Source organism: Anastrepha ludens, chromosome 6, assembly GCF_028408465.1.
Source record: "Anastrepha ludens isolate Willacy chromosome 6, idAnaLude1.1, whole genome shotgun sequence".
Taxonomy (NCBI): domain Eukaryota; kingdom Metazoa; phylum Arthropoda; class Insecta; order Diptera; family Tephritidae; genus Anastrepha; species Anastrepha ludens.
In genome coordinates this window covers 45,581,858-45,604,236 of record NC_071502.1, presented here as the reverse complement: position 1 = coordinate 45,604,236, position 22,379 = coordinate 45,581,858, and the positions used below count along the sequence as shown (strand labels likewise).

Sequence of the window (22,379 nt, the reverse complement as noted above, 5' to 3'; positions counted from 1 at the left end):
TACCGAATATTTTTTTATTTATTGAAAAGAGTAATAATTATAAATAATTATTCCACTTAAAGGTAAGAAAAAAAGGAACAAGCACTGGCTGCTAAGGCCTTCGGCTATTGTTTTAAATGGTTAATACTATATATCAAGACGAGAAAAGGAAATAATTATATTAAACTAGGTTTATTATACGCTAGCTGCAAGATTATAATATATTATTCATACACTGGAGAAAGATGGAGATAGTACAATCGAGGGAATGTGGATGTAACCACTACTATATATACCAGATAACTTAGAAGCCTATGAAGTTAAATTTTTAATTTACAGCAAGAAACGAATTGGTTTATGATACTAATATTATAGTCCGTTGTCTGCTTCAGAAGTTCTGATAGTTTGATATTTCTAAACACCGATGATCTAATATTTTGGATTCCTGAACATATATCCATGAAGTGCGATACGATAAATTCGCTGAATCCACAAAACGGGCACGGGGGTTTCGGCAAACCATTTAGCAAATACGAGTGGGTTGAAATTGTATGGCCAATTGTCAGACGAACAACGGTCTTAATATTCCGGCATGAAGAATTTGACGGGTATTGGTTTTTCGATCTCGAGAGATTGAAGGATTTGTAGTGATGTTGGTACTGGTTCCATTTGTTCAGGGAACTTTCATAATTGGAATGCCTTACCAACTTTTTTATATCTTCTGGAAGAGTGTATTCGAACATGTACAATGGCTCTTTGGTTGCCTCCTTAGCTCTACTATCGGCCACTGTGACCCGGGACCCACATAAGTTTGATTGAACCTTTTTTTGTGTGAGCATGTTGCGCATTTTTGTTATTACTGGGAAGTTATTAACTGGGTTCAGAATAGCCTCGATTGTTGATTTGCTGTCCTGCATATTATATATTGATGGTTTTTTTGGGAACCGAAGTATACCGCTTCAAGTAACGCAGCAGCTTCGGCTGTGAAAATTGAGCAGTAACTTGGTAAAACTCCAACGGTTATAGTGGTACCTATTTCGTTGGTTACGGCAAACGAAGTACAGGTATCGGTTTTAGATCCGTCCGTAAATAACAGGTCCCAGTCTGATTTCAAAGGAGAAACAGTTTCAAGATATTATATAATTGTTTGAATTCATCGGGGCCAGTAATATTTTTTGATGATGCATTAAATTATTTATGGCTAAATAGCTTGGTACGATCCATTCTGGATGAGACGGGTTTTCTACGAGAATTGGTGATATAAGGATGTTCAGTTCTTTGGCTTGATTTAAAATTTTTGAAATCGTTGATTTTCGGCCATTTTTACTTGTATTGTGTTGACATGAAGGAACGCATTCAAACAAAAGCTTGTTTCTGCAATATAGAACTCGAGGGATACACATCAGCGTGTTATTTGATACCCTTTCCACAAGGGTAGGTAGACCAGCTTCCACTAAGATGGCATAAATGGGAGAAGTAGGAAAGGCTCTAATGCTCCTTCTAGCTGCTGCGTAATAAGGCGCTTCTAGACGTTTCAGATGGGTCTATGCCCAATGTCCGTAAATAGCTAATCCGAAACCTATCTTAGATAACATCAAAGTTCTAGTTATATTTATGTAATTAAGCGAATATATAATTTTAAAACATTCCGAAATATTGTAACGTCTTTCCAATTTTAAAACAGAAATTATATAAAACAAGGTTAATTTTGCTGGTCTTGTAAATTATAATTCTATTAATTGATAACGTCGTTTTTGTGTTCCGAAAGACCAGATTTTTTTATATGGAGAAAGTACTGCCAGCAAAAAAAAAATGGTCAAAAATTAACGCTATTTTTCAACCACTTCAAATTTGCACTTTATACACTACACTTTATATAAAAACTGCATACTTGAAATTTTTATAATAATTCTGCTTAAAATATTTAAAACTTTTTTAAATTATTTAAATTTTGTACAAAGTTTGTAACTTTCAATTTATATGGTTTTGTTGTACTAAAAGTTTAGCTTTGAAACCGTACGCACATCAAAAGATCCTTCCAGCTGAGGTACAAAATATGGATAATTTTTATTTAGATTTGATTAACCTTCTGCTTGCTTCACAGACAGATCCTTTCAGCACTTTTATACAAGGGAGCGCAAAATTAATCATGCAGTTTTGATTTTGAAGAACTTTTTTAATAAATAAATAAAAAAAATGAGTGATGGAAATCTTTATTTCGATCCCTACGCACACCATTGCTTGCCCGGTTGTACGCTGTAGCTGTCTAGTTCACAAGCGTCAAATATAAGTGATTTGCAAAAATTATAAATCTGCCGATAGGGTGAATAATTTTGCGCCACTTTATATAAAATAAAAAAAATCGAAATCTCGTAAATAACTGCTTAAAATCTGTCTATACGTAGAATTTGTGAAAATCCATATTTGTTGTTAATTATTGTTTTTTCTTGTTTTTGCTCTGCAAGCATTCTAATGTGATTTTTAGACTTCTTAACTTTTGCGCCGCCACTGCTTGTTCATACGTATGTTTAAGTATATACATAAGTAGATGTTTACTCAATGTTATGCATACTTAAATAAGTATGTACATATGTATATATATGTAAATGCGTCGTATCCCTAATGTGTTATTTTTTATATCACACATTCATAAATATGTAAACTCGCATACATACAAAGTGTGTAAAAAGAGTAACTTTATGCGCGTAAAAAATTCACTCGTCAAGATATCGCTGCCTAGCTGACGGCTATTTCCTGCGACAGTCTAAGCTTCACAGCTGTTGTCTGTCATAACTGGCACTGAACTGAATTAAGCTTATTCTGCTACGAGTATAAGCTACTAGCCCAATGCCCGAACGTGCACACCCATATATACGAATACGTATGTATGTGTGAAATGTTATTATTTTGAATAGATTCAACAAGGATTTACATGTTTGTGCATATTTAAAGGGTTTTGCGCTTTTTAATTAACAGAAAAGCTCTCTATGTTTGTACATATAGTATGTCTATAAATATTTTCAGATAAATTATGCTTCATTTGTGTGTTTTGTGGGCATAAAAATTGCTTAACTCGATCTCAAAGACTTCACATGTGAGTTCAACCTCTGCCCTTGAGATTAAGTTTTCATGAATAGGAGCTGGCAAGTTAAACTATACCTATTGCTTATGCGTAAAAATTAGCTTCGAATATAAGGATGATCCCGTGTATAGAAGTCTGCCAATGTAAGAAAAGTTTTTGACTCTGATTTGACGTCTTTCAAGCAGCTACCAACTTCCAGCATCGGGCAGAAATTAAACACTCGTTTAGGGTCAAACTAAAGTGGGATTGTGAACTCTGAGTCTACTTGAAGAGTCCACCAGTAGGTGTGACTAAAAGTGGTTATTTCTCTGAGAGCAAATGGTTCACTATATAAATGCAACTTTGAGTAAAACGCCCGAGGTTTTGATGTGCGCTGAAAAAAAAAATAAAAAAATAATTATTGGCGCATGCACTTTTGTTAGGTATTTGGTTGAGCCCTACTTCCTTTTGTGGCGTGGGTCTTGATGATGTTTCACAAATGGGCGGGCCTGCAGTTTTAAGCCGACTCCGAACGGCAAATGGTTTTTTATGACGATCTTTTTAATGTCAGAAATACACTCGGATGTTTTCCATTGCCTGCCAATAGGAGGCCGCTATTAGAAAAAACGTTTAGCATTATCCTACTTAGTAATGATGTCATTGTGACCCAGCGAGGAATTTATATTTCCAACGAGTGGTACATTGTATTGGGTAGGTAAATGAACAAAACAGCTCTTTCTTGATGAATACAAATCAAAATCTCATTATTTTCATTCTAATATATCGCGCAAATGGTGCCAAAAATCTCCTCATGAAAAAAAAATCATCTGCCGTTCGGAGGCGGCATACATTTGTAGGTCCCTTCATTTGTGGAACCACAGGAAGGCGCGCACGACAAATTGAAGGGGATCACCTTATTTCAGCCGAACACCTAACAAAAGATATAATTACTTATATTCTGATATAATCGGCGTCGTTTAACGCAAGGAAAAACGCGCGCTTTACTGAGCACGTCGAAAATTGTTGAAGCGGCTACTGAGGCAATCAGGAAAAAGTTTGTATACGAGGTGTGTTCAAAAAGTATCGCGAATTTTGTGCTTTTTCAAAAATTATTTATTTATTCATTAATATCTACTTTGTTCCCTTCAAAGTAATCCCCATGAGATATTATGCACTTGTGCCAACGTTTTTTCCAATCTTCGAAGCACTTCAAAAAATCATTTTTTTTTTATCTTGTTCAGCTCCTCTTCAGTGTTTATCTTGTCAATCGTAGCGTAGCGTGGTTCTTTCATGGGGCTCTTCAATTTCGGGAAGAAGAAAAAGTCACAGGGGGCCAGATCTGGGGAATACGGTGGCTGTGGTATATTAGTGTGTTATTTTTGGCCATATGTCGCGCACAAGCAACGATGGGTGAGCAGGGGCGTTATCGTGATGCAAGAGCCAATTTTTGTTCTTCCACAAATCCGGGCGTTTCTGGCGCATTGCTTCGCGTAAATTGCGTATAACTTGCAGGTAATATTCCTTATTGACCGTTTTACCCTGTGGCAAGAACTCATGATGCACAACGCCCCTGCAATCGGAGAAAACGGTAAGCAAAACTTTTACATTCGACCGAACTTGGCGCGCTTTTTTCGATCTTGGTTCGTACGGCAGCTGCCACTGAGATATTAAGGTTTGGTTTCCACGTCATAACCATAAACCCACGGTTCGTCACCAGTTATGACCCTCTGGAGCAAATTTGGGTCGTCGCAGACAGAGTCCAACATCTCATTAGCAATGTTGCAATTTTGCGGCGACCCGTCTCATGCCCAATTCATTGAAAAAAATCGAATTGCACGAATGGCCAATCGATATGTCCAGGTCCTCAGCAGCTTCTCTAACGAAGATTCAACGATTGGCCAATACGATTTTCTCCACATCATCAATTTTTTCGTCGGTTGTTGAAGTGCTCGGGCGTCCGGCATGCTTTTTGTCGTTCACACCTTCTCGGCCTTCTGAGAACATTTTGTACTATCGATAAACGTTGCTTTGGTCCAAAGTACCTTCCCCGTATGACACAGTCAACATTCGGAAAGCATCCGCGCACTTAATTTCGTTTTTCACACAGAATTTGATACAGATTCTTTGATCCATCTGTTTGACTAGGGGAAAATCGAAGACGAGCCGAAAGACGTGTAAGCAAAGCAGCTGTCAACAATTAACTGAACATTCAAAATGGCCGAACCTGCGAAAATTCAAAATTCGCGATACTTTTTGAACACACCTCGTACTTCGATTTTTAATAACCGGTATCCAAGAAAGTAAATTACTAAGCCTAAAACTAAAGAGCATCATAATGATTTAATGTTATAACTTGAACAGATAAATCGCTATCTCCAAAATTCCGATTTCAAATAAAGACGAAATCAGTCAAGCCAAGGCATATTGAACAGATACTAAGGTAATAAAAGAAGTAGAATTTTAGAATAATTTGTTACTGTTAATTTTTGTTCATAGATTTTGACATCTAGGGATCGAAAGCAAAATTAAAATATATTGTTCTTGTTGTTTTTACTCCACTACTATTACCTGTTCAATGTGCCTTGAGGCAAACCAGTTTAAAAATATAAAACCGTCAAGTGTGTCTCTCCAAATTACAAAAGCACAAATAAATTGTTTTTTTTTTCTTTGATGTTAGTGAGTTAGTCAAATATGACTGACGATAATGACGTGGAAGCTTTTATAGTACTAAACTTACCGGTTTAACGTAACAAGATGCGATTATAAGATTTCAAAAACTTTTCATTATTATTCTATTTAAAAATTTCAAAACATCCATTGCGTCACACTACTATAGTTTAGCCGAAAGAAGATGGAAGCAATTAACTGCATGTACTAAAACAAGGAAAACATGGCCGCCATACAGCATCCAGAAGACGAATTACCTGTTAGGATGCTCTCACTCAAACATTTCACGTATTACTGCAACACTCACAGGTCACTGGAAGGTAGGAAATCATGCAACCAGACTCAACCTTCTTTCAATTCCATCTGCAGAAGCTGTCAGATGGAGGGGGTGAAATAAAGTCTTTTCCACTATTTATGCGAATGACCAAGTTCAGCCAGAACAAAACTTCGATCTTTCGGTAAAACTTTCCTCGGACATAGAGATAAAAAATTGCTATTATATCTGGATCTCACGAAATGGATCTGACTTAAAAAAATTAAGACAACAACAACAACAGCAACATCAACATGTCTCGGTAATATATTAAATATACAGGGTTCGCCATCTTTTATGTCGGTACGAAAACATTGAATAACTTAAAAAAAACAACTGATTTCTACAAGTGAGGTATTTTTATTTGGTTTGGTTATTTACAATTTATTAAAACTTTTTTTGAATACAATATCAATCAATTGACCACCTTTATTAGCAATCACAAACTGCGATCTTTTTTCTGCGTTTGTCATCACCTTGTCAAGCATTTCGGGTTTTATAGCGTCGATTTCGCGTTGTTTTGGTGTAAAGCGATCCACGGTTGAAATTGTACTGAATTGACGTATCGGAAACATGTATATTGAAGTCGATCGGTTGGTAAATGACAAAGTTATTCAGCGTTTACATACCGACATAAAAGATGGCGCACCCTGTATACATATATAATTGGCGTATACACCCTTTCCGGGTGTTTGACCGAGCTCCTCCTCCTATTTGTGGTGTGCGTCTTGACGTTGTTCCACAAATGGAAAGACCTACAGTTTCAAGCCGACTCCGAACGGCAGATATTTTTATGAGGAGTTTTTTCATGGCAGAAATAGACTCGGAGGTTTGCCTGCCGTGGGACTCCCGCTATTAGAAAAAACTTTTTTTCTTTATTTTGGTGTTTCAGCGAGATTCGAACCTACGTTCTCTCTGAATTCCGAATGGTAGTCGCGCACCAACCTAATCGGCTACGGCGGCCGATGTCAGTAATGGCTTAAGAAAATACGAAATTTCGAAAACTTCAAATGGAAAAGCCCGCAAATGGAAATCCCAAAATTTGCGTCAATTGCAAAAGCGATTTTAATATTTTATTCTTTCCTTTGTTCATCCCAATATGGATATGCAATGGAAAAAATGCACATGAAAAATAAAATTCGATAAAATGGATTTAGGTTGCCCTTGATCTGTAAAATCCCACATTGTGTGCCAATCATCAGCACATTGCTAAGCTTGAGCTTTCTCTATGCACCTGCAGAATTTTTACTACCATTTTTGTAAAGCCATTGAGATTCGATTAGAATACCATATATACATATATATATATAAGAAAATAAAAAAAAAATCAAGTACAATACGCTTTGTATTACATACATTTGTTTATTCATACACACGCAGATATGACAAGTTTATGTGAGTGTCTATTTATAAAAAAGTAGCATGTGGCGTTCGTCACAATTACGGCTTGTCCTAGGAGCAAAAAGTAATTAATTAAAAAATACTTAAAGCCTCAGTCTGACTACGAAATAAAAATAATTAGTTAATTCCAACAAATGCCAAAGTCCTCGGCCCAACCACTTTAAATACAGGAAATTACAGCCTTAAGTTGGCTATTAGTGACTTAAGTAATTTAAGTGGAAGTTGACATTTCTAAGGTAATGGAATAACACTTCCCATGCACGAGTAGATGCGTGTGGTCGGTTCACTTTTCTTTTGATTTCTTTAATCACACGCGCGCATACAAGTTCACGATTTCCCGTTACTCATTTAAAATACATCGAAAAAAAAAATCCCAAATGGCAAGCAACCTTTTTTTGCCACAAGTTCCCACTCACTTTTTTCTTCTCCCCTTCTTCCTTTATTTCAAACAAATTGCAAAATGTCAATGTCAACCAAGTTGCTGTAGGTGGCCTTCTTAGTTGGTAGCTACTGCTTGAATAGTAGTGGTGTTAGCTGACTGCTGGTGACTGACACTGACCATGACAATGACAGCAATTGCCATTAGATTACCCAACATAGCGGCAACCCAGCATGTGCCTGCACTCCAGTAACCACTGGGAATTCGCGGCAGCAGAGTGAAAAAAAATCAAAGGCGATTAATGAAATCTTCAGTATATTTATATGTGTACTTGTACTTGTAATTGCATATGTATAAAAATGTGTGATGCGCTGTTTAAAAAAAGGACTGCCGCTTTGCCTGTAGGCATTCATAACATAAATACTGTAAGTTATAATATTCCACAAATTATTCAAAAACGTATATCTACATCTCATAAAATACAGTCTCAGAATATGTACACATGTACGCTAATAACTGTGCAGAAGATGCACCGATTCGCACGGGGTTTTTTGTATTCAGAAGCTGATCTATCCTGAAAGGACATAAATTGCACAAAATTATGAAAGAAGCATGTCATGGATCTGTGTTAAAAAATCATAAAGTTAATTTTCAAACTGCAACAAATCAAAAATGACTCAACCGATTTGAAAACTATTTACGTGCAATAAAAATTTTAAATATTCACAATCACTCTACATGAATTAAATTTATCAATGATTTCCTATTACTATTGAAATTTTGAAAACAAAGATTTTTTTCGTTTTTGAAATTGCTGGTGTTCGCTGGGCGCCAAACTTCACTAAGTAGGTTAAGGGAGAATAGGCAATCGAAGAAAAGGTGAGAAATGCATGTTTTCTAATTTCTATATCCGCTGATTTGTTATTGTGTGGCTCACTACTCTTTCGTATGCACTTTACATGCCGGGTGTCTACTAGTAAATATTAAAATCATCAAAGGTTAGCATTTCTACTAATTTTCTACTTTATTTAAAGCTTTAAGAATTTTCATCAGTAGAACCAAACTTCTATTGCCATATTACGAATTGTTGTGCTTATAAATAGGATGAACTCACCGTACTTTCGTTTTTCCATTTGTGAATTTTACCCAGTATACCAGATGTAACCGTTAATTCATCATCAGAAGGTGGCTAGATGAGAAGAAATTAAATATTTTGTATTAAAATTTAAATATTTGCTGTCTATTATTTTTTTTTTTGTTTAAATAAATTTATTACTATTTTTTTACTTATAAGGACATTTTTTTAGAATTGACAGATTTCTGGGATACCTAGATTCCTGAAGATCCTAAAGTCGCAGAATTCAAATCTGAATGGAACTGGAATCATAAAATTCAAAACGGTGTATACTACATACAAATGTAATTAGCCACCCTTTGGTCGTCAATCGCCAATCCAAATACCTTTCTTCCTTGTTTTTCCTGTTTCGTTCTTCTCCCTCTCATTTACCTTTGTATAGCCGTAATGACCGAATTTGATTATTTGCCTAAGTGAGCCCTTCGCGTGGGCAACCATTTATCTTAACCTGAGCTAATTCATTCTCGTTCAAAAACTGTATAAATCTAAGCTTCAAGCATTGCGCAAATTAATAAAAAAAAATAAAAAATTATCTAACAAACTTCAAACTTTTTAGTTAGATTTTTAGAAAAAATTCGAGTCTACAATTTTATAGCCCATTCAATTTCGGTGTAATAAAATGCAAGTTTCTCAAATGTCGCCTCAAAAATCGCTTCGGCTTTTGATTATTATTATTATTTTTTGCTGACAGTGTAGTACATTTCGTTCAAATAACGATGCTCTGCATTTTTTATATAGAAAGAAACACTCAGCACCGCCAGCGAACTAAAATTGTCAAAAATCCTTCTTTTTCTTGATTGGCGTGATAAGCGCTTACGCAATTTTGACCCAGTTCTTTCTAGCACTTTATTATACCAGAATTCATAGCCTATAAAATCGCATACTCAAAGTTTTAGTAAAGATTAAAATATTAAATGATTAAAATATATAATTTTCTATCATTTTGCACAAAGTTTTTGTTTTTATATGATTTTTTGTAGGAGAATGAATAATATTTTCACAAAAAATAATGAAATAAATAAATTGTCAAAACATGTCAATGAATTATTGTGTTAAAGTTATTGAACACCGTGAATATAAAAAGTTTCGAAAGCTCTGACTCGATTTCAAAACATTTTATTATTTATCAACGAATTTTCACCAAACCAGCGACAAAGCAAACTTTAGACGGTAATTTTTCCACTTTAAAAAAAAAAAAAATTACGGATCGCACTATATTTATGCTACGCAACCGTGCTGCTATATTACTTCCTTTTTTCTTCGTTGTTCTGTATGCTGCCTGTGTTACTCATACGCCCTGTAGTTTCTCGAGTTAGTTCTATAGTAAAGTTATACGCTTCCATACGATTTTCATTTTCTAATAATTTTTAGTGTTAAATAAACTTTGGTATTAATTAAATACTTGTAAGTTTTTTCCTTACTAAGAAGAGCTAAATCCAATATACCTATTTCATTAAGTCATCAGACTCAAGAGATGCGTAAACTATTTTACGGCATAGAAATTAAAGCAAATTAATTGACTATGAATTATGCACTATTAAAGTGCTTAATTAATTCAACACAAAAGACACTTTCTTTTCCCGACGAATATAAAATGTTGATTTATTATCTTTTTTTTTCATTTTTTTATATGATAATTCCGAACGTCGAAAGTTTCTACCCTGTAAATAATTGGGTATTTCGATAATCACTGGCAGCTCAGGGAAACTTTCTATTAGAAAAATTATATTGAATACTTAAATAGAAAGAAGTAATCATATAGAAACTTTTCTTAGAAAAGTATGGCACGTCTGCTTTCCGAAGGCCTATAATTTTTAACAATGAAATGCAAATTGTATCACTTATTGTTGTGATGGCAAGTTTTTGTTCCGTTTCTAGTCATTTGTTTAGGTGGCCAGTTTAAATAAAATGTTAATAACTTAAACCCATTTTGACTTAGAATTTGCAAACATAAAATGTTCCTGCAACTGAAGTTGACATAGTACAGGATTTGATTGAAAAGTAATGAGTCTTTTCGCGCGGAGCGTCTGCCAAGCGATCAACCGAATCGGTTGGTGGGAGAAAATGATCGTTGGACCTTCCCCTTCCACTAGAAACCGGTCCCAGGTCGCTGGCAACAGCGGTGCAGTCAACATCGCTCCGCGCGTGAAAGCTGTTTTAAAAGTGTGTTTGGATTTTGCAGTGGCAAAAATGCAGCGATCGTTGGATCAACGTTACTCGATCAAATTTTGCGTAAAGCTAAACAGTTTGTACCTCCAGGAAGCACTGTAAACGCGGCATTTACAAAGAAGTGCTCCTTAGGACCTGTTTGGACCTTTCATCACGACAATGCGCCGGTGCACACCGCCTTCCTCTGCACCTCTGCATTGCCCAAGATAAGGGTTCCGGTGCTTCCCCACCCTCCCTACAGCCCAGACCTGTCCCCTCCGGACTTCTTCTTGTTCCCGCGCCTGAAAAGAAAGCTGAAGGGGAGGCGTTTCGACTCCATCGAAATGTTTTCTGCAGTGGAAGGACAGCTACCAGCGGTGTATTGACGCTCAAGGGTCCTATTTTAAAGAATATTAGTTGTATAAGCCAAAAGGTTTAATAAAACTGCTTAAAAAAATAAGGCTTATTACTTTTCAATCGGACCCTGTAAGTCTATAAGGCGTGTCAGGTATTAAAGACTTCTTTTTTTTCTGATTTGAAGGGTTCAAGTAGAGAGGTATAATTTTCGATGAAAAATTAAATTTGGCTGAATTTAAGCAAGTCTGTATTACGTATGCGAAATCTGTTGATTCGGCCTGATTGGCCTGGATCTGCGATACAGAAAAGAAGAAAAAGTTTGGTGTATTGAAATAGCTCGATCTTCTGACCAATTCATGTTATTTTCACAAGGAATAAGTATGTAATTCCTTATCAAGTTTTATCAATTGCATATACAGCTCAATAGTGTAAGTTACGCCGGTGATTTAGCATCAGTGAGAGAGTAATAAATAACGAATTTGACAAATATTGCCAAAACAGTATACAAATTTATACATGATACATATATATTTTTTAGGATAAAACATGACTAGATAAATCATAGGGTTTTTCAAACAGAGATGCTATTTTGATATTCAAAGAAAAATGCTATTTTTTAATATAAAAGATCGGATGTTTATTCCATTATAAAGAGGAAGATATGCCGTTAATAGAGGAAAATAACATTGGGCAAATGACCACCACGACCACGCTTACAGGACAATATCCTTTTCATAAAATTTTCCATAACCGAATTGCAAAGTGGCTACCCTATGTCCTCGATAGCCTCACGAAATCCATCTTTGAGGTCTTGAATCGACCCTGGGCTGTTGGCGTAGACCTTCTCTTTCACGTAGCCCCAAAGAAAAATGTCACAAGTTGTTAAATCACAAGATCTCGGTGGCCAATTGTGATCACCTCTTCGAGAGATAACATGGTCCGGAAGCTTTTCCCGTAAAAGATCAATGGTTTCGTGCTTGTGTGGCACGTAGCGCCTTCTCGTTGAAAATAAACGTTGTCCAGATCAATACCATCCAATTCCGGCCATAAAAAATCGTTAATCATTTCTGGATAGCGCAATCCATTCACCAATAACACATGTTATTGGAAACCCCTTTATAATTCAACTTTTTTTTGGAATGTACTATTTTTTTGAATTTAACACGAAAGTTAATGGAATCCAGCTATCAAACTTAAAAAAAATGTGAAATCACAGATGGTAAAATACAATCATTTTTTCAAAAAATTATAACAAAAATATTTAATTTTTTTTTCAAATATTTACTTTTTTTTAAAAGTAGATTTTATTCTAAAATCATTATGAAAATGTTAAAAATAACCAAAGATATTTGACTATACTAAAATTTTCCACATTGAATAAAACTCAAAATTATAAAAAAAAGATTTTAAAATTATTTCCGCTCACTTCTTATTATACGCAGGCCTGCAATAAACTAATTTTCAGAAAAATTGAAGACTGTGTGCAAAATACTAGTATCACTTGGAGTCACTCACCAGTAACTAAATACACAAAGTGGCGCAAAATTAATCATCAATTTTGGTTTTGATTAACTTTATTATTAAACACCAAATATTATTTTGAGCGACGGAAATATTTATTTTAATCTTTGTGCACCCCATTCCATGTCCGATTGTATGCTGTAGCTGCCTAGTTTACAAGCGTCAAATACGATTGACGTACGACTCCATTTGCGAAATTAATAAATCTTCCGATAGGGTGATCAATTTTGCGCCCCTTGTGCAATAGAGACGAGCTTTCCTTTGGCTAGTAATTTCTTATTTAGTGAAAAAACTCTTCCTCGCGCTGTTACAACTTATTTGAAACCCGATTTTTCTTTGGTATATCAAGGGAAAGCAATAATCTATTAACAGCACTTTAACATAAAGATATTCACAAATCACAAGGCGTTTTTCCAAGCGATTATGCAAGTATGGAATTAAGTAAAACGTGGGTTCGTGATTCGGAGGAAGCTGCGTAATATTTTCTCCCAAATCTGATAGGATAGGTCTAATTTTAAGAAAGAATTTCTTCGTATTGATTTCTTGTGCAACTATCAATCGTGAGTTCGAAAATGATCTTTTTTAAAGTATATATGTATTTTCGTAAATACTCGTACTATACTTCTCAGAATTGTAATAAATCCCAGTTGGGAGTTTACCTGAATGAGTAAATGCCTTACTATAACAATAAGGATTTAATATACACACACGTCGTGCTATTTTAGTATATCTATATTTAACATCTTTAAAATTTGTATATTTTTTTGGTATGAGCATCATCTCACCTGGTCACCCATTCCTGTAATAATCGGCGAATTCCAATAGGCAGCCAAACGCGCAACCGGCTCCAATGCGAATGCACAGGCGGGTCCAATAAAAGCTATGACATCATCCTTAAAATGCATATCAGCGGCCAAACCAGGTGCCTTCGCTCCAGAACATGAAGGGTAACTGAGAAAAAAGCAATATTAACACATGAATAAACTTGGGATGAAAAAGAAAAACTAAGTGCACACAATTGCTGCAAATACATTACATTGAAACAAATTTTCGTAGTTTATGCAAGTGTATATGTAGATGCTAATGCTGTATACAATTTTATTTTGATTTCATACACCTGCACTTATTATCACCCTCTATAGACACCCATCCTCTATCTGCAGAGCGCCCGTTGCATATCTTCTAATATATTATTAGAGTCTTCTTCTATCAGCTGAAGCTTACTATTTCACAATGTGAAAATTCAACAGTTTTTGAATGTAGATTATAGATTTTGCTTTTAATTTAAATTTCCTCCCATTTATTCCGGTAGGTCGTGCAATACTGAAATGTTGTAGTGAGCTAGAAATCTCTTGCTAAACGATGGGGAATAAGGAGCTCAGGAAGTCATGCAGCCTCGTTATGTAATGGCCACACCTCATGCAAAAAGCTCTGTAAATTTAGTTTTCCAAACTGCGTGTTTCATTCTTTTCACATTTATATTATTTTGTGATTAAGTGCATAAATATGTATATAAATAATACAATATTATATTTTAGCGACTAGCTAACCTCGCCGAATTTAACTTACGTACTAAATTGTAGAATTACACAGCCCTACACAAATTTTTAACCCCATGCTGAATCCGAATGAAATCAAAATTGATCCAGCAAGTTTTTGAGATATTCAGGCTTAAAAGCGTAAAAACACTCTTTCTAGGTATATCTGAGGTTATGTAATACTATGAAACATTTTTTTTAATTCAGAAAAGCTTAGCAAACTACAAATGGTTTCCTTTTAAATCCATTTTGATACGTAGAGAAATGTTGTTCGAGTGTGAGATATCTTTTGGTGTAACAATCGTCGATGAGTTCAAATTGTCCATGAGTTCAAATCGTCGAAAGAGAATATTATTACGATTTCGGTATAGCTGAATTCCTAATCACTTCAAAGATGATTTTTTTTCAAGTTATTTTAATACTCCCCTACATTTGCTTGAGTTTCGTGATTTTTTATAACGGGAATTTGAATATAATTTAAAACCGTGCATATTTCAAAGATAAATACAATCTAGTTCTTAGTTCAGAAATTGGATCAAATTTTGTTGGCTTGCACTAGAGATCTTGCCAACTTGATCTCTCAACTTTTAGAGCTTGCCATTATAAATTATGGAGGGCTAATATACTAGGTTTTTCAATAATTTTTGAAGTTCGATAAGAAAAATGCACTTAAAACACACAATTTTATAATTCATTATAGACTCCTTAAACATAATAGACTTGTTTCAATGAGATTCCAATTTATGTGTTTCATCCCTGAAGTGAGAACCTGAAAGAGCTGTAAAATATGCTTCCACGGCTGTTATGATCTTATCATTTGATGAAAAACGCTTTCCACGCATGCATTTTTTTAGGTCTGGAAACATATGGAGGCCAAATTCGGTGAATACGGTGGATGCTTCAACAATTCGAACTCTATTTCATGGATTTTGCCATTGTTAAATGTTCTTGTGGCTCGGTGAATTATTTTGATGAACTGTTTTTTATTCTTTTGCAAACCGGGTCTCTTTTCACGAATCACGAATCAAATCAGCTGGTCAAAAAAATTACAATAATATTCAGAATTTATTGTTTTACTAGATTGCAAGTAATGCACAAACGAAATTCTTGCTCTCTGGTCAAAATAATGAAAAAATTTGTTTTCAAGATTTATCGGCAATTTTGTTTTTCGGCTCAAAATCGATTTTTTTTTTAATTATAACCCGAATAGCCCGGTTGAACTGGAATGGAAAGCACCTTTAGTAAAATAATCATTTTCAGAAAAAATGCAATTTTTTTGTTTTCATTTTCGGAAAAACCTTCAGTCAGATGTTTTTCTTATTTTTGTCATTAATAGTTGATACTAAGATTTGTAATCGTGTATGTCAATGCGCGACAATGTCCATAATAGTGCAAAAATATCCATTAATTTCTCGATAGATAGTTGTAGTGATCGATATTTCGTAAAGTATCGATCAAACAATTTAAAGTTTTGCCATTTCACCCTAAAAAATTTCTTTTTGCCTTTTATTTGTTCCAATCATTTTTAAGTTACAGGGTGTTAGCAATAGAAGTCAACAAAGAGAAAATTCGTTATATTTTACAGTATTTTTATTTTTTATAAAATGAAAATGAAAGCCAGGTCGCTAAAATTGAGAATGGTGTTTATGGTACCGGTACTGACATAGTTAATTACGTCCAATTTGGTTTCGTCGATTCCATTCAGGCATTTTTGATGTTAAAGAAAATAGCGATAACGTCGAAAATGTCGATAAAATCACAGAAATAATCGAAGTTGACCGGCATGCTAGTAGTCACAGCATCGCCCAGGAGCTAAAGATCGACTATAAAACAGTTTTAAGCGATTTGAGCAAAAATTTTGCGCAAAAATAATGGATTGTTTTGTTGAATATTGAGTGCAACGTTTTGTTTTTGAACATGTGATAAATTTCGACAATCATTTGTTATCTCACTTCACATACCTGTAGGTTTGTATAGCGCTTTCAATTTCAGCAGAATACTGGTATGTACATACCGTACAGCCAGTGAATCCATAAATCACTTTAAGAAAAAGAACGAAACGAAAATTGTCGCCAAGATCATCTGATTTGACACTGCTGCACTAAAAATTTTTTGTGGAGCTATTTGAGATCATTTATCGCCAACGGAAGTGAACATAAAGCGTGCCATCACGTACAAATTTATATGATGATATACGATGATTTATATAATATGTACATACGATATAATATACTTCAAATGTTTCCATGATGGGCACATGCCTTTAATAACATTCCATAATTAGTTCCCTCATTTCTTCTTGCATTATTTATTCATTCAATTTGTAATCTTTCAACATTTTAAAACCGCCCTTCAGTATAAAAACAAAAGAGATAATATCTGGTATATCAGTGACTACACCGCAATGCATCACAGATAACTACTACATGAGGAGAGACACCTATTGCAGCATTCGGGGAAACTTTTTCAGCTTGCATACTGATAGGATTCCTATGGAAACTCATGACCGTAAATAAAAAGTAACTTATTTCTTCGAATACGCTTTGAAAACACCACTCACATATTTTTCAGCTATCATCACTTTCCATTCCATCCATTAGAAGTCTTCTTAAATAGCCAATTATGGCACTTGATCTGAAGTTCGACTTAATGGTACTCTCCACCTTGGCCTTGCCAACGAAGGCCGCATGTGAACTTATTGTACAAACGCAATTCGAGCTATAAATTTACCAATTACGAATAATTAAGTATTGCATTTAGAACAAGAAACAATTGCAACGTAAATAAATCTCATTGCAGTTGAGCTTTAAATATTCGACTAAATGGCAGTAAATATGTACATAATTTACATCGAATTGCGCCACGGGGCGTATGAGTAACAATTGCTTAGCTGCGTTTATATTCCCCTTGTATTTATGTATGTCCTTGATTGCATGGTAGGGATACTGCTGATATACACCGCTGAACGGCGGTAGCATAGCACACAGATTCCCAGAGTATTAATTTGTAATTCAAAGCGCTAATTAAGAGCAGGGTGCGTGAAATTAAATTGTTTTGCAAAAAAATGTTTTGACTACTTTTCTTTTTTTTTTTTAATTTTCTTTAGTTCTTTTATAAAAATATAATTCGTTTTATAACTAATCCAAATTTCAAATTTTGTACAAAACTTATAAAATTTCGACAAATTTTGAACAATGTTGCAAATTTTTTAATGAAAATTTAACAACAACAAAAAATCTGTACGCAGTTTTATATCGTTAAATTTTAGTATAATAACACTAGTCTACAAGGAAAAGTATCCGAAATAATTTAAACTAATATCTGCTTCTCTGTCCATGCAAAATTCGGATTGATAACTAAAATTAATTTATTAGTTTGAGTTTTCGAGATATCCTAACCTAAAAGTGCAAAAAACCCCATTTTTGCCCATATTTGAGGCTATGTAGCCTTGCAGATGTTTTCTTTCACCAAAATTAAAGAATGGCATCTTTAAATACAATCCTTCTTTTTTCAAATGGCGTTTTGTTTGCTCAAATATCATTTTTTTTCGCAGAGATATCGCATTTTGAAATTTTCATGTTTCGAAATTTTCCTACACCTGAAAATCGATTAAGATAACATAGACATGATATATTCGATTACTAATTTTCTTGAATTGAGTCTTATTTTTCTTAAAATTTTGTCTCACACCATAAGTGTGCTGACACACCACATCCCTACACTATCTAACCTTTGGGTACCGAGTCACACACAGCCCTAACCCCTAGAAACCACCCCTATCATACCGCGAGCAGGCTAACCCACATAACCGCAAGCAGGCTTTCCCACAAACTCCAAATTTACATACTATTAATCCATATATTTCAGGCCCTCAAACCCAAGAAAATTAGTAAGCGACTATATCATGTCTATGTTATCTTAATCGATTTTCAGGTGTAGGAAAATTTCGAAACATGAGAATTTCAAAATGCGATATCTCTGCGAAAAAAAATGATATTTGAGCAAACAAAACGCCATTTGAAAAAAGAAGGATTGTATTTAAAGATGCCATCCTTTAATTTTGGTGAAAGAAAACATCTGCAAGGCTACATAACCTCAAATATGGGCAAAAATGGGGTTTTTTGCACTTTTAGGTAAGGATATCTCGAAAACTCAAACTAATAGGGCAATTCTGAGGCCAGATTTGGATTCAGCGCATCATAAACCTTCGGAAATATATAGTCTGGTTTCTGGGTCTGAATGTTGGTTAAATTTTGTCGGCCTGTGTAATCTTAATATACCCTATTATCAGAAAGTACCGGGAATGTTTAATTTAAACGAACCGCGCAAGTGGAAACCGGTCCATATTTTTTTCTTATGTTGGTAGGACTGTAAAACACACATCTGTAACTTTTTAGCGCCATTGGATCATTAGTGTCTGCCTGGCTGGCCGGAAATGTGGGAAAACAATTCTTGGATTTTGCATGATGATAACGCGCCATCGCACCGAACCCAATTTGTGCTGGATTATTTGACCAAGCACCAAATAAATACCATGGTACAAGCACCGTATTCACCTAATACGGCCCCGTGCGACTTCTTTTTGTTGAAGTTACCACTCCGTGAAAGGAGATTTCAGTCGATAGAGGAGATCAAAGAGGCTGAAAGCCATCTCTTCGTCGGCCTACCAGGGGTGAATGGAGGACTAGGTTAAACGTTGGCACATGTGTGTTGCTTCAGACGGGTCATATTTTGAAGGAGATAAAATAAATTTGCCTGAAATTTAACTCTGTTTTGATTTATTTAAACATTCCTGGTACTTTCAGATCATGGGGTATAAAGTTTAAAGTGGCTCAAATTTTCGTGAATTTTTGATAATTTTGTTCACATGAAAGTATAGCCCATTTCTCTATACAAAAAAAAGTTATCGTCCTTTCATCATATGAAAATTAAACAAATAAAACAAAAGTATTCAAAATTGGTCAGAGTAACGCGATTCCATTATCTTGTGCATAAGTCTATAAACATATGAGTATATGTAAGTATACTCGTATATGAACGTACGCATATACGGCACTTACCTTGCTTGCACTTTACGCAATTTAATTTTATGCGGCCCTAAAAATTCCCTATTAATAACATCCAGTGCCAAGTCCACGGCAGGCCCGCAACGCTCCAAATCAAAAGGTGAATCTATGCAGAAGTATAAAATGAACAGTTGCATTGATAAATAAATGTGCGAAGGTAAAACTATTTGTTTTTGTCATAAGTATTCCTACACTTACCCAAATGTGATGCCATCAACACACCCACATTGTACACGCGCATACCAGACAAATCGTATTCGATGTTCTCGCGCTTCACCACATGACCTTGCCGGTCTTCGTACACGTATCCGCTGTCAGGGCCAAAGGTGATAACCACATTGGAATTCAACGCCGTCAGCATAGTGGCATTCACTTGTGGATCGCCCATAGCGCCGATCGACATGCCTGGCAGAGTGGAATCATTTCTTTTTTCTGGGTGCTGTTGCTGTTGCCAATGTGTGATAACAGCCGCACTTAGGGGTGCATTGGAGGTTGCTTTTGCAATAGCCGGTGCCAAAGTGTCTATGTTGTAGGCAAAAGTGCGTAACGCGAAAATCAGGTAAGTTGCGCTTGCGGCCACAAAGGCGGAGGCGAGAGTGTGAAAGTTAAACCTGCACATTGTGATGGCGCTATTGATGGGATGAGGAGATGAGAGGATGTTACGTAGAAAGCGTGGCAAAGGATTATTGCTGATTGAGTGGAATTACGTGGCTGTATCTGCTGGAAATAGTGCCAGGAATGGTACGTGTGTGGTAGTGAGGCGCATTTGTATTATTGATGGCGACAAAACAGCGAATATTATGCACTTAGTCTTTTGGTTTTTTTGGTTGATGATAGTTTGCAATTTTTGATTTACATTTTATGTGTAGCAATCAATGAATTCTGCATTTTATAGTTTACATATAAATTTATTAGAAAAATATTGGATATTTTTCGTAAGATCATAATACAGGGTATTCAGAACATGTAAAATATTTATGGAACTAATAGTGTGGACCAAAAAAAGTGAAAAAGTCTTGCAAGACTTGGAGTCTCAAACAAATCGTTTTGGGGATATTGCGTAGAATATTGTTTTTTAGCTCTTGAATATTCGTATACTTGAATATTCGTATACCGCCGTAGCCGAATGGGTTTTCGCGTAGTGACCGCCAGCAAAGAAAAAACCAAACACTCAGAAATCAACACGATTTTTGAGCTACCTGAAACTTACACTTTTTTTTACCAAATTTTAATTGGCTATGAAAATATCTAATGCAAAGAGAAATTCCATTGTATTTATTTCAACTGATCTTTGACCCAACTAGTGCAGAACGAAGGCAACCTATCTGCAAAATAGACCAGGGAGAAATATTGCTTTAACCAAAATTTGCGTTCTTATGTGGCACGGCAATTAAGTGACTACTGATTTATCGGAACTCCAGCGATATTTCTGATACCTCCAACAGGCTGATATCTATCTACAGCCAGTCAAAGCTGTTTATGCAATGGAGAAAGTTGATGGGGACTCAGTTAGAGTACTGTCCCAGGCTGTCGATGAAAGGAGCACTCAGTGACTTTAATCGTTTTGCTGTCAAATCCGGAGAGAAAGCCCTCAAGAGTGTTAAAGTAATAAGTGGCAGCATTGTTAAAATTCAAGTTAAATCCGCTGGTAACTCTGCCTCCGAAATACAACATTGTAAAACAGGAGTAATCGATAAAATTCCTTGAAATAAATTACACACGCTAGAATTGAATTGCAGTCAAGTTTGAATTTGAAGGTTATTAACAATAAAAACGTAAAATACAACAGGTTATGGGTCAAGTACGTAAAAACGAGAGCAATTAATAATTGATTAGTCGAGTGTGATCAGGGCGTGGCTAGAAAAGTAATCTAAGCATTGACGAAGAAATGGATTTGGCGAAGCACATAAAGCCCTTAGCTGGTGAGTCAGACTGGCCTATATGGAAAAGAAAAATGCGCGATATGCTAGACTACCACGAAGGAGCGTTGGAGGCTATCGATAATACATTAACTAAGCCAAGACCTTTGGGGGAAGGAGCTAGTGATAAAGATGCGCAGGAGCACAAAAGGAAGTGCGATTTCTACCGCAAGGCTAACAGCTATGCAAAATCAATGATTTCAAGTTCAGTAACAGACGCGGTATACGAGAAAATCATGGACAAGGAATCTGCGTACGAGGCGTGGGAAGCATTGAAACAGCAGTTCGAGGCATCGTCGAAGGATCAGCTGTTCAAGATTTGCACAGAATTTTTTGCATTTAGCTGGGCGCGTGGAGATGATGTAAGTACACACGTCGCAAAGTTGAAAAGTTTGTGGAATGAGTTGAACATTGGGCTGAAGGCTCGAAACGAGAATGCATTACCTGATTTGCTTTTAGTTTGTAAAACGCTGCAGATTTTGCCGAGTGATTTTGACAATTTTCAATCTAGTTGGATGTTGCTATCCAAAGATGAAAGTAAAACTTTTGATGAATTAATATCTCAATTGTGCATGTATGAAAGAAATTTCAGAAAAATTGCAGAAACTGAAAAAGTCACCGACGAGGCTCTACTCGCAAAAACGTCCTTTGAAAAGAAGAAGTATAGCACTTGTAACTACTGTAAGAAAAAAGGACACTGGGTTAAAACATGTAAAAAGTGGATTGCAGACGGACGACCACCGAAAAATAAGGCACAAGCCGATCCTCAGAGCAACGCATTGGATACGGATGTAGCTCTTGTTAGCATCAGTGAAGATATCGGCGCAACGGGGAGGAATTCTACAGAGTGGTGGATTGACAATGGAGCCACGAAGCATGTGACAAATTGTCCGGA

The 22,379-nt window shown here is 35.5% G+C and overlaps 1 protein-coding gene across 1 annotated transcript in view; it reads right to left on the bottom strand.

Moving 5' to 3' along the window:
- LOC128867031 (atrial natriuretic peptide receptor 1) overlaps positions 1 to 20,184 on the bottom strand; it is a 34,485-nt gene extending 14,301 nt beyond the window's left edge. The window contains exons 1-4 of the mRNA XM_054108123.1: positions 19,764 to 20,184; positions 19,560 to 19,671; positions 13,747 to 13,912; positions 8,915 to 8,989 (exon numbers count right to left, since the gene is read on the bottom strand). Coding sequence (XP_053964098.1) covers positions 8,915 to 8,989; positions 13,747 to 13,912; positions 19,560 to 19,671; positions 19,764 to 20,184 — 774 coding nt within the window. The remainder of the gene's footprint in view (positions 1 to 8,914; positions 8,990 to 13,746; positions 13,913 to 19,559; positions 19,672 to 19,763) is intronic.
- Between the last annotated feature and the right edge of the window lie 2,195 nt (positions 20,185 to 22,379).